Raw genomic sequence first — 13,600 nt, forward strand, 5'->3', positions numbered from 1 at the left:
TGCTGAAGGGGGTCTTTGAAGAGACGCACAGTAAACGAGTTCGAACCGTGTTAGCAAGACCCACAGGCACGTGTAAAGAGGTTACGGTTCGGCGAGCTGCCTGTCTTCCCTGATGGCTTGTAAAAGACAGGATGCTCGGTGCTTCTCCGGTGGGTGGGGGAGGGGTTATAGGATGTGTTGCTGCAGCTCTCTGAGAAAAAAGGTGAGTCACAGTGGATTTACCCCCGATTTCCCTGTCAACACGTAGACGCGCAGGCTGAGCCAGGGCAGAGCGTCCGGCACGGCTCCGCCTCCCTGTCACATTGCCAGGCAACCACTCGGGCAAACAGAATCCCTCGCTGTGGAGAGGGGAGACCCGTCCGGGCCCACACCACCTGCGTCACCACTGCCACCCTCCCCCTCCTGCTCTGAGCCAGCTGGAGCCACAGTGAAGAGGCCCTGCCTCCTAATGCATCATGCACTACCTCTTATATATTCTTGTATTAGATGCTGGTAAGATACCTTGCTGTTCCCTTTCGTGGGGTAAGTGTCGAGCACTATCGGAGGAACAGAGGAGTAGAGAGATGACACCGGGGTGAAGCCCTCGCATTGACACCTTGGCACTGCAGTGTTCAGAAGCCACTCGCATCTCGCAAAGCAGATCTCCAGCAAACCTTCCAGCAACCCCTGCCATTGAATCACAAACACCTCCCCAACAGGCTCTTACATCACAGAGCGATCTGGTCACCCTCACCCTACTGATTACATCTCAGAGTCACAGGTTTTTTCTCCAGACCACGTCTCTCCAGTCCTCAGGGTATTCAGTGCTTTACACTCTACAGATGGGCAGGGAAGCGTCTCTCTGAACTGCTGTGAGGGAGAGGCCTGTGTGCTGCCTGAAGGCAAACTGGATTTTGTAAAGTTCATTTTATTTTTATTGATTGTAGATGTAAATAGTTAGATTACATTTAACTGGGTGGTCAGCACCACATCTCAAAGTTATGTGATTGTGAAGTGGTGTTTTGAGGTTAGAGTTGTAGGTGTGTGACCATGAGACCCATTTTGAATGAGCCAGCCTCACCCAGGAGGGGAGGCAAGTCTGGTGACAGTGGGTTTCTGTTTTTATTTTTTTAAATGGTAACGCTTTACAATATTGGGTATCAGTTCTGAATTAATGTACACATCCCACAGGAATAACATATGAATGCCTCACGCTCTTCCACTGAGTTCGGATTTTGATCACGTGTATCAGCCCTCACCCCAAACCTAGTCTGTCACCCTATCCCTAACCCTGACACTTTTTTGTTAACTCAGTTGACGTGCATAAGGTATTCATGTGTGCTTTCTGTGGTATACATACATCAATTCGTTCTCAATTGGTGCCCATTGCAGTAAAGTGTGACCAGTATAAATGACTGCAGGAGGGACTTTATGAACTAGTTATGAGAGAGGAATTGAAAACGTTGTACTGCTGTTGGACTTGCCTTGGTTGTTTCTTTAGGAGCCTCTCAAAAAAAGTACAGGCACAATGTTTTCAGATTAGATTCTTACAGAGAACTGGTGTTTGTTCGGAGAAGTGTATCGTTGTTTCTGTAAGCAGCTGCTGTATACATTACTGCCGTATGTGTTTCTTACGATGGTGAGAGAACCCTTCGTGTTTGGTGTTCTTTGGTTGCTTGACTGAATTAGGCGTTTCGCTGTCGGTATAAAACACACTGGCAGATTTGATTACATTGTGACAAAACAGTGGCCTACTGCCAAGTACCTTGAGATTAAAATATTAAAATTGGAGCGCAGTTTGTTTATCCTCTCTCACGGTGTGTTAATCACACTCTTGGTAAATTTCAAACATTTACAAAAATGTGCCAACATGATATGGAAACATAACATCTTCCCACTAGTGTGTCCGTCTGGTCCCTTATTGGCATTATATTATAATAGGTGTTGGATATTGGTATAGAATGGAAATAATTGGGAGAGAATACGATATGGACTTCCTTGTTTGTCAACCAGGAATGAGGAGCAAAACCTTCCACCTCTGTACTTGTAGTTGTGATGGTGGGGACAGTGTTAAATCTAAGGATGTTTTTTCTCACAGCCCAACTTCCAATTATCCCATTTAGGGTCCATATTGCATTGATTTAGATGGCCTAGATGTCATTATGCGACAAAGCATTCCCCGCACAGAGCTAGTGCAGATTGCGATAAGGCCTGTTTTCTTGGCAGAGCTTTTACTTCAGATTTGAGCTTAATGAGAACTCTACGTTTGCAGAGGTCATTGTTCTAGGTCAAGCCCCGACATACCACTGTGCAACACGCTCCCTCTCATCACCTATTAAAGCCAGAGAGCTGGTTTCTGAGAAAGAGTGGGGGGTTGATTGAGCAACTTCATCAAGTCCATTTAGATCCAAATTCAGTTTGACCCGGAGATGCTCAAAGGATCAAGTGAACAATCTATGGGTAAAAGCTTATTGTATAATTACAGACAAGATCATTTTGAGAGAGATTTCAATTAGAGGATGCTACAAGAGAAGTCATTATCTGCAAAATGAAAGTGCCATTTTATGCCAAATTATATTTCATCACAAGAAATGGTTTTCAGATATTGAAAGCAATTAAACTCTGGTTTCTGGTTTGACTGACGGACCCTCAGAGCTCATGATCGATAGTCTGGTAGGAGATGTTGCTATCCTTCTCAATCTCAGAAACTTCACTGAGACCACAGGAAATGAGATAATCACAGGTCCATTTCATTTCGGTATCACCCTTCCAATGTGGTTGCCAACTGACACTTTTTATCCCATTAAGGATGTCTATTATTTATTATTGACATTTGTTACAAAAGTTATTTAATTGATGTTTGTATTGAATAAGTATAATGAATTGCCGCAGCTAATGTTTTTTCCTAAACCATAATGTATACAAATGTTCGCCCGCATCTTCAAATTGCACTTCATGTTCATAATTAGTCTGCAGCTAGTTTACAGTAAAAGAACAAAGAAAAAATGCATGGACTATTCACAGAGAATGATCTAAACTCCTAGCTGCACACTGTGCTAGCTCTTTCAGTACCACGCATACACTGAAGAGTTGTTGTGCGGGGTAGTCTGCTTAAAGGGAGCTGTTTCCCTGAACTTTGACCTTGCTGTTCTGCATCCCAGGGCGAGGCAGGTGTAAGTAGATTCCCTGCAATGGAGTACGTTACTGTGAATTAACTCCTGAAAGAAGACGTCACCTGTGACCAACTTAACTGCATCATCACTCTGTTTCTCTCTCTCTTTCTCTCACCCCGCCTATCCACAGGATAGCTGTGTCAAGACCACTGTGGATGAGAGAGAGAGAGAGGAATCTCTTACTGCCTAACCTCTCCTGCACACGAAAAGGAGCTGTGACCCAGCAGAGGACCGCTCCCCGGTGTCTCCAAAAACGGACTTAGGTGCGGACGCACTCACAACCCCACCCTTTCTCCAATCCCTCCATTCCCTATCCTCTGTCTCCCCCCTCCCCCGCCCCTCAGCCCGCGTGCCGTGTCCAGAGAGGAGGATGAGAGCCCCGAGCAGCACGGCCTGCATCACCCCTCCCCGGGGATAACCGAGAACCAGCGCAGAGGCACCGGGAAGCCACCAAGATGGGCGACAGGAGCTGGGTGTGTCTGAGCCCGGCGGAGTTCGCCCAGCTGCAGCAGTACACCGAATGTGAGTACCGCCGCCTGCACCTTTTCACGGCTCTACCAATCACTCTCCCTCAAACTCAGTTCAGATTCACCTGTTCTTAATTCTCTCCATCTATGAAGATGGCCGTTCTCGAAGCGGAGGAGAAGATCGGGGACAGGCGAATCTGAATTGGGATTAAGGGAGAGTGATTGGTGGAGCAGTGAAAAGGTCTCACCTCGATGAATAGAAGTGAACAGAAACTTAGTATCAGAAGAGTGTTGCTAATTATATTTCACCCCAAGTCTGATGCTTAGGAGTGGTTTGGCACCAAATACAAATGTGACTCATAGTTTCATGAATGTCACAATGAAACCTTAAAGCAGTGATGTCACAGGTTTGACAGCAATGATGTCAACCCAGCTCCAACGAGCTTCCTCTTGGCAAGAAGGAGAATCGACTGAAAGACAGACTTTATCAATTGTTATTTTTGTGTAACTGACGCAAATCACAAGTGCGTAGCTTTGGACACACTGCAAGCACAGCCGCTGATGTCTGTTAATAAAACGACAAGCACTGGCTGAGCATACACAGGCTGAACAGCACACGGGGGCCTTCCGCTGCATATTTCGAGTGTGATTTATTACGTAGTGCTGCTAAAAATAACGCTGAATGTTTTTGTTTGATAATGTTCTTGTTTTCGTAGCTGCACAAGATATTTGGATTTTCGTTCCCTTTTTTTTTTTCTTCTCCTCCTTCATAGAACTTAAAACACCAGCCAGACGGGATCTTTGTCGGTTTCGTTTTTTGTGCGTGTGTGTGCCTCCGAGTTTGCAAAAACCTTCCCCTTTTTTATAGCTAGTGTTTAAGATGACTACAGATGTACGTGTGGGTTAGACCGATTGTAGGGCCCTGTTTGGGATTCGTTTGTAGAGCAAGATCCCACCTTTTCGTGTCTTACTGGTGATACATTGCAACTTTTCAGGAACAGAGTAGAAGTGTCTTTGAAAACAAAATTGCTGTTACACCCTGCTGAGCTCAGCTGAGGTATGAACAGGATGGTGTCTAACAAGATGATCTTGATTGTTTCTTTCTCCCGATCTATTAATCAGTGTTTTCCTCTGTGTGGGATGTGCCGTGCTGTTTCAGTCATTTAGACAGTGTTGTGCACACAAACACATGGCACACTCCTGCTTTTCTGATTTATCTTCATTGCTAATAATTATAGGCAGATATAGGCAACGATTTATAATTATCATTTAGAGACTCTCTACTGTGACACTGTGCTGTGAAACCAATCCTTGTCACTGAAGTGTCTCTGAAAGCTGTAAACATATAGTTAGGCTGTTAGACGCACTACTGTACTACTCTTGGTTTGATTAGAAGAGACTCGGAGGGGATGGGGGGCTTGGAGGAAGCGGAGACAGACCACCGCTGCTGTTTTGACCCCTGTGCCCTGGTCCCAGGGGCCCTGTCTGTTTGAAGGTCACATTGCATCTGAATTACCTTCCCCATCACTTTCGCACAGTCGTGTGTGTCATAACAGAGCTGAACACGGGCTCCTGCAGGACTCTGTGTCCCGGAGACGGAGACAGACACCAGGGTGAGGAATTAATACATGAGGATTATCACCTTCAGTGTACAAACACAATGTTCCAAGCCCAACTGAACAGAGGGCTGTTGGCACTGAAATGACTCCGAAATGATTTGTTCTTCGAGCAAGCACAATCATTTATGCAGCTAATTAAGGTGTGATAAGTATTTGGCTGTATTCTCCACTTACAATCGTCAAGTGTACAAAATATGCTGCCAAAATACCTTCCCCGCCCTAGTGCCAGAGACACACTGCCTTCAGGTCCCTGTGCAGATTCACAGACTAGTCTACCAGTAGGCTCCACTGCCTCCCAGGTCCTCTGGCTCTTTGTCTGGCCAACAATATCTCCCTCCTGCTGCAGTAGGTCCTTGCATTCTCACCCCAAAGCCTCACTCTTGCAACTATTCGTAAGATGCTTGACTTGGCCTGCCTCCCTCCCTCTGTCTTGTTGGACCCACTTAGGTTAGGGTTCCTCTGTGTCTCTCCAGTACCTATCCATCACTGAGTTGTCTGGGCTTGGATCGTGCTCTCTCCACTGAGAGGGCGGGCAGGTTGGCGGGCTGGCAGTAGGGTATTCCCCAAGCAAACAATGGCAGGGAAAAAACACAGCCATGACTGCAAACATTGGCAACACAAACACTGGGATCGAATCCAGGAGTCTACAGTCTGACACAATACGAGACTTTATTTTATGTTTTATTTTTTTCAGATTCAACTAAGAAGCTGAAGGATGTGTTGGAGGAGTTTCACGGTGATGGAGTTCTGTCCAAATATAACCCTGAGCAGGTAGTGACTTTCGTGTGCTTGCTGAGGGCTCCTCTCATTCGATAATGGCATCGTTCTGTAGTCAGAGGTAGACAGTGGTGCCATTCTTGCTGGCCTTCAATGGCATTGTCCTGTGCATCTGTCAACAGTGACATCATCTACACTTTCTAATGTCTACTCAGTAAACCATGACAATTATATTAGTAATGTGACAAAGATTTATCAACCTTTTAGTTTGAGATGTTAAATAAAATATGTGAATAGTGTCATTAGAGCAAAGAGCTGTGCACATCAGTGTCACTTTGAGGACTGGTGTCACAGTGAGATCACCGACATAAATAATGACATCATGCTGATGTCACAGGACAGGGCTCGGGCCAAGTACTACATCACGTTGAAATTACTGTCATGTCCCCTTATTACATTGACACTGCAGTGAAATTACTGTTGGAGACAGCATACTCCCTACATCTATTATTCAGAGCCCATAAATCTCTTAGTCCTGGAATATCATCAAAACCTGAGGTGCCATCATTATTATCATTGTCTCGAATTGCAGCGTTGTGAGGCTCACTGCTGTTCTTATTGCTTTTATGAAACACATACATGTAAATGAACCCTTCAGTGGGACACAAAAAGCACGTTTTGCTTTTGACACCTCTTGGTGCCTACTAGACCAAAACAATAAAGGAATCTTATGAAATTATTATTATTTCTTGCAAGACCATGAGAAACACTACTAATACTAATAACAGTTTTACAAATTCATCTTTTTTATTTAGGTTTCCAAACAAACAATATCAATTCTACCTTCAGTTATATTTAAATAATAATCTTTAAAATGTTAATATGTATCTTTCAGACAGAGGGTCTAACAGGAAGTAGAGTACTAAGGTGCTAAGCTCTGCTTTGTTGCTCTGGGGGAAACTTTATAAACAAACCAATTTACCAGACTTGCCTGCTGCCCCCTTTGACATGCACTATGACTTTGACCTCACTCCCAACTGTCTGGATGTATTACATGAATTTGAGGCAAAAGATATGTGGGGAGTGCTCAAGAAAACAGCGACCGAAATCTCTGACGTGGTTGGCTGTTACATACAGTACTGTGTAAAAGTTTTAGGCAGGTAAAGTAATGCTGTAAAGTAAGAATGCTTTCAAAAATCCACATGTTATGAGATTATATTGATCAATTAACTAAATGCAGAGGGAGTGAACAGAAGAAAGATCTACATCAAGGGTGACCACCCTTTGCCTTCAAACAGCATCAACTCTTCTAGGTACACTTGCACACAGTTTGTGAAGGAACTCAGCAGGTAGGTTGGCCCAAACATGTTGGAGAACTAACCACAGTTCTTCTGTGGATTTAGGCAGCCTCAGTTGCTTCTATCTCTTCATGTAATCCCAGACAGACTCGATGATGTTGAGATCAGGGCTTTTTTGGGGGCCATACCATCACTTCCAGGACTCCTTGTTCTTCTTTACACTGAAGATAGTTCCTAATGACTGTCGCTGTATGTTAGGGGTTGTTGTCATGCTGCAGAATAAATTCAGGGCCAATCAGATGCCTCCCTGATGGTACTGCATGATGGATAAGTATCTGCCTGTACTTCTCAGCATTGAGGAGACCATTCATTCTGACCAAAATCCCCAACTCCATTTGCAGAAATGCAGCCCCAAACTTGCAAGGAACCTCCACCATGCTTCACTGTTGCCTGCAGACACTCATTCGTGTACCGCTCTCCAGCCCTTTGGCGAACAAACTGCCTTCTGCTACAGCCTAATATTTCAAATTTTGACTAATCAGTCCACAGAACCTCCTGCCATTTTTTTGCACCCCAGTTCCTATGTTTTCATGCATAGTTGAGTCTCTTGGCCTTGATGCCACGTCGGAGGTATGGCTTTTTGGTCACAAGTCTTCCATGAAGGCCACTTCTGATCAGACTTCTCCGGACAGTAGATGGGTGTACCAGGGTCCCACTGTTTTCTGCCAATTCCAAGATGATGGCACTGCTGGACATCTTCTGATTGTGAAGGGAAGTAAGCATGATGTGTCTTTCATTTGCTGCAGTAAGTTTCCTTGGCTGACCACTGCGTCTACGGTCCTCAGTGTTGCCCGTTTATTTGTGCTTCTTCAAAAGAGCTTGGACAGCACATCTGGAATCCCCTGTCTGCCTTGAAATGTCTGCCTGGGAGAGACCTTGCTGATGCAGTAGAACTACCTTGTGTCTTGTTGCTGTGCTCAGTCTTGCCATGGTGTATGACTTTTGACAGTAAACTGTCTTCAGCAACCTCACCTTGTTAGTTAAGTTTGGCTGTTCCTCACCCAGTTTTATTCCTCCTACACAGCTGTTTCTGTTTCAGTTAATGATTGTGTTTCAACCTACATATTGAATTGATGATCATGTTAGGTATAATTGTTTAATCATACACCTGACTATATGCCTACAAAATCATTGACTTTGTGCAAGTGTACCTAGACAAATACCACAGGGTAGTCACACCAAATATGGATTTGATGTAGATTTTTCTTCTGTTCACTCACTTTGCATTTAGTTAATTGATAAATATAATCTATTAACATGTCTATTTTTGAAAGCATTCTTACTTTACAGCATTTTTTCACACCTGCTTAAAACTTTTACACAGTACTGTACGTGGCAAATCACCTTTTAGAACTGTGTACCCAGTATAACTCAAAAGCTTTATTAAGAAAGAACTGTTAGCACGCTTCCAGTACAAGCATGCTTGTAAACACAGAGTTCATCATAATGACTGTGCAGGAAGTGTCAACACCCCGGTGGACTCGTGCAAAAGTAAAACCATCTTTGAGGGAAACCAAGGTGTGAATGTTCTGCTCACCCTATCACCCCCCAGCTCACCTCCCCCTCAATGCTGCCGCCAGCTGCTGCTTAACTCCATCTCTCCCTCTCCACCTTCAATGCTTTGCAGAAGCAAGATGTTCTCAACCAAGTAAGCTTCTAGATGTGTGGGATTGCATGCGTCCTGGTTGTGTCTATCTGCAGATTGCATGCTGACTTTTTCTGTCTTCTTCTTTTTCTTTATGTATTTTCAAACGCAAGAACACAAACAAATAGACGTACAATGCAATCGCCTTGTGCTTGGACTCACTCTGACTCATCGGCTGTCTGTGTGTTGGGTCCTGTGGGCTGAGCCTGCACTTTATTGTGTGTGTGTTTGTGTGTTTCTCTCCAGCGGGGAGGAGGAGATTGATGGCTTCATTCAGGTTGTTCTCGACCCTCCTCTTTCTTCACCACGCCTCCACTTACCCCTCACATTTAAGATTTCATGCTGTTTTTTTAAATCCCACATCCAGTTATGTGCCAGTAGATTTTCACATATCGGGATGTGCAAATGCAGTTAGCTACAGGCTGATATAATTACATGTACACGTTTGTATTTAATATTTATATCATTGTGTTTTGGGTGTTTGGTTTTTGATTTCTCACAACTTTACAGTGCTTCTGAGGGCTGGCCTCTAGACATAACCCATCTTATTGGTATCTGAAGTTTAAAGGAGGCCAAATACATTGATCACACAGTATTGGCATCAGTATTGTCAAAAACATCACCAGTCTAAACAGTACTATGCTCTCCATATCCTCAGAAAGCCACTATTGTATGGGTTTTGTTTGCGCTGAACTGTCAGATACTTTGACATTTTCACACTACTTATACACATTCACAAGTATCTTTGACTATCCATCTTTTAAGAATCTGAAGACAATAATTAAAGTCTAATTAGGAAAAGGATTATTAAAGCAGGATTTAATTATGGAACTGGGAGGTCTGTTGAGGAAAAAACAGAAGACACGGGAGTCCCAGAGACCAGGGCTTGGAAACCATGATCTGAGGGGAGAATGTTTGACTCCATCGATGAGATGAGAAATTACACCGAAGACTTTAAGGACCTCATTTAGTACATCCAGTAACAAATTAAATGCACTCGACAGTTGCCTTGCTATACAAATCGTCCGTTTTGTTACTTTGCTTGTGGTTGATGTTGACCACGCATATCAGCATTTGATATGCACTGTACGTGTATACTTTCTGTATGTATGTGTGTGTGTGTGTGTGCATGAGTGTTTCTTTATAGCAGAGAGCCAGAATCTCTCTCCCTCATCTTTCCAATTCAAAATGCTTTAATGCATGCCAATATATGAATTATTAGGAAATCTATGTATGTATGTATGTACCGTATGTATGTCTTTCTCAGAACAACATTCCTTTCTCCTTGAAACGTGGGGCCAGCCACTATTTTGACAGTACAAAATTATTCTTGAAGTTCTTTATTATTTCTCAAAGTCCTCTGTCTTGTTCTTGTTTGTAAGGGGTTTGGAGAGTGTAAACAGTGTTAATCTGATGGATTCATAAGAAATGAGATGGTTTTAAGCTCCCTGTGTTTACACCGGAGAACATCTTGGCATTTTGGGCCTGGAAGCCCGTGCTGTTGATCCCCTGAGCTGAGCCGGTAGCACAGATCAGATACACGAACAAGACAGATGCTGCAGAAATCTCACCTGACTCCCCATCCTTCCTTTTCTACTTGTTTAAGATGAAAGGAGGTCTCGCTGTAGCATCTATGACGCTGCTGTGCGGCCCGTAAAAGGGGTCTCTGATTCCGGGCCAAAAGTCCAGGCAGCTTTCTTACGCAGGTCCTCCTTGCTCGAAGCCAACCCCTCTGAGAAACACAAATGCTCTTCCCCTGTCTTAGCTAGGGGGGTGCTTACTACTGGGGTGCTGGGGAACTCTAGGCCCCTGCACTGTACACCACCGTGTCTCACTGTCTGTCTGCCTGTCTGCCTCCAGCCCATCGACTATGAGGGGTTCCAGCTCTTCATGAAGACGTACCTGGAGAACGATATTCCCGAGGAGCTGTGCCAACACCTCTTCACCTCCTTCAAGCGCAAGACCGGGGAGAGTTCCCCCGAGCAGCCCCGCACCGGAGGAGGCCTGCTGGGTAAGGAAACGCAAATGTGCCCCTCCTGGCCCGACGCTGCCTCGCTGCTGCCACCTGCTGTCGGGGGAGAGAGCGGTGCTGAGGTGGGCGTCATGTCCCATCATGTACCGGGTGCAACCCCAGTGAGACAGAAAGCAGAGACACTCATTCACAGCTCTCATAATATCACCAATAGGTGGCTCGTCACCAAGATAAATTCTAACAACAAAATGGAAACTCCCCCGACAGCAGCGTATCTGAAGAATACGTAGGTCTGTGTCTCCATCTAGTGTCGATATAGTTATTCAGTTTCTGGCAGAGAGGTTTTTCATTACAGTCAAGCTTACATGTTTCTACAAGAAGTGGAATTTAAATCCTAGCTTTAATAATCAGAAACAGAACGTATTTTTTATTACATTCATCATTCATCATTCGTCATGCAAAAAGTGTTCAGTTTGTCTCCGTGCTTGCCTGCTTACATGAACATTTTCAGATGCCTCAGAAACCCCTCAGTCAGGAAGAGAATCAATACAGGCAGTTTATTTTAAACAGCCCCTGCAGTGTTCATTTATTTCACACCTTATTATTTAAATCACAAATTGATGATACACACTAAGACATATTGATCACATGACCTCCGTGAAGTTGGCACCCCATGTGTTCAGAATATGAATAAAAATATATGCCTTGGTTGTGCTGCATTTGTGCTGGTTTGTGTCGCAAAAACCATCGTTTGTGCTGGTATGGTTCCCGAGATATTAAAGATTATATTTTATGAGCGGTGACGTCACTCAGCACCTCATCAACGTCCAATTCGCACAACAAAATGTTCTCTTACGTTGCTGTGCTGGTTTGTGCCGTTAAAAGAAACATTTGTGCTATTTTATTTCTCGAGTTATTAAGCCTTGTGGTGTCATTCATTTGTGCTTTGTTTGTGCTGGTTTGTTATCAGTAGGTTCACTACTGCATTTTGGGTGCAAGGAAGTAGCCTTTAACTCCATGCAAAGCCTATACAATTGAAAAGGTATTTTATTGCACCAGACATCAGTTATCCAGGACAACTTCTTACTAGACGGTCGATGCTATTCACGCATTTTAAGTGATTTCAATCGCATTGCTTTATTAATAAAAAGTTGAAAGTTGAGTTGAGTGATAATGAAAGACTCTTTATGACACTTTTAAGCTATCTTCCACCACGTCTTTTCATTATCGGGATTGTATTTGCATCTTAGGAACGGCCTGTGATGTAAAAATGTCTTAATTAGTCTTGGGAGCCAGTATGATCAATAATAATAATAATGAATGATTCACATGCCCCACTCAACTCTTCTTTAACTGTCTGTTGTCTTTTAAAAAAGGCTCAGAGAAGTTTAATTGTCGGTTGGGAGGTCTGTCTTGAGAGCAAAGTAAACCAAGTCTTGATATTGAAAATGTAAATAGTTTGTATGACTATATAAAGCCATCGAAACGTCCTGGTACCTGACTGCATATCAAGTGAAGTCTGAGAGTTGTGTTGAGCGATATATAACATTTAATTGTGTATTAAGAGCAAAGCGCTGAGCTAATCTTTGAAAAGCCCATTTCTGTTCTGTTCCACTTTCTTCCCTCTCATGTGAAATTAAAATAAAGGTAATATGCGCACAGGAATTATGATGGTAACTGTAATCCTGCCCGATGGTCAGATGAGGTGGTGGAGAATAGAAAGTTTATCTGAGTGGCCTTGGTGCAGCAGGTAAGACTCAGGGAACAATGAATGATGAAAACAGGAGTGGGTTAAAGAAAGAAGAATGTGGACTAACCCTCATGTCTTTTCTTCCCCAGATTGCTGCTATCTGACCCTTTGCTCTGACAATCTGTCTTAACTCCTCTGCCTCCCTGTTCCCCCTGCACAACCCTCTGTCTCCCTCTCTCCATCCCTCTATCTCTCCATCTCTCCCTTCTCTCTTTCTCCTCTCTGCAGAGCCCCGATCGATCGATGCTGGCATCTCTATTCAGACTGAAGTAGCTTGTGCCCCTATTACAGGTACCCTCTGAGCAGTGTGCCCGGTGCCCCCCGTGTTTCTTGCTGTGGTAGCCAAGTCACGCTGCTGTGGTTTCGCTCTTGACCCCCGTGTTGTGGCATGTGGTCCTGCCGGCGTTGTGCCGAGTGTGAGCGCGCGTGTGTGTCGGTCGCTGTCCGGATGGCATTGTCGGCACGGCAGGGCAGTGACTGCGCTATCTGTCGCTGTGCTGGAGTGATGTGCCGTGGTTTTCTCCCTGTGAATTGATGCTGTGAATATTTAAACACGTCGGCATATATTTTTTTTATGAAGTTTTTGTTGTAGCTCTGGTGGCTCTTTCACTCTTTCAGATCCTCTCATCTTTTTGGCTGGGTGTGCTAACAGCTGTCTCTGTCTTACTGCCTGGAGTATTCCCTCTGCTATTCTCTCTCTCCCTCTTTCTCTTTCTCTTTCCCTCTCCCTCCCTCTCTCACCCTCTACCTCTTTCCCTTTCGCTCTCTTTCCCTCTTTCTCCCTGTGCTGCTCTCTGTCACTCTGCTTATATCACCGACCCTCTCTCTCTCCCTTTCTCTCCCTCTCCCAGCTGCTCACTCCTTATCCCGCTCTCACCTTCTTCCTCTCCCCTTCTACCTCTTTCTCCCTCTCTCTCTCA

General features: G+C 44.3%; 1 protein-coding gene across 3 annotated transcripts in view; it reads left to right on the forward strand.

Moving 5' to 3' along the window:
* Positions 1 to 13,600, forward strand: part of dgkg (diacylglycerol kinase, gamma) — a 61,343-nt gene that overhangs the window by 14,367 nt on the left and 33,376 nt on the right. The window contains exons 2-6 of one of the 3 annotated variants that reach the window (XM_066687683.1): positions 3,283 to 3,674; positions 5,933 to 6,009; positions 8,941 to 8,961; positions 10,819 to 10,969; positions 12,909 to 12,971. In XM_066687683.1, the coding sequence (XP_066543780.1) occupies positions 3,608 to 3,674; positions 5,933 to 6,009; positions 8,941 to 8,961; positions 10,819 to 10,969; positions 12,909 to 12,971 (379 nt within the window). In that variant the 5' untranslated portion in view covers positions 3,283 to 3,607. The remainder of the gene's footprint in view (positions 1 to 3,282; positions 3,675 to 5,932; positions 6,010 to 8,940; positions 8,962 to 10,818; positions 10,970 to 12,908; positions 12,972 to 13,600) is intronic. The other 2 variants (XM_066687685.1, XM_066687684.1) reach the window with 2 other exon arrangements.

Source organism: Amia ocellicauda, chromosome 16 (assembly GCF_036373705.1).
Source record: "Amia ocellicauda isolate fAmiCal2 chromosome 16, fAmiCal2.hap1, whole genome shotgun sequence".
Lineage (NCBI taxonomy): Eukaryota > Metazoa > Chordata > Actinopteri > Amiiformes > Amiidae > Amia > Amia ocellicauda.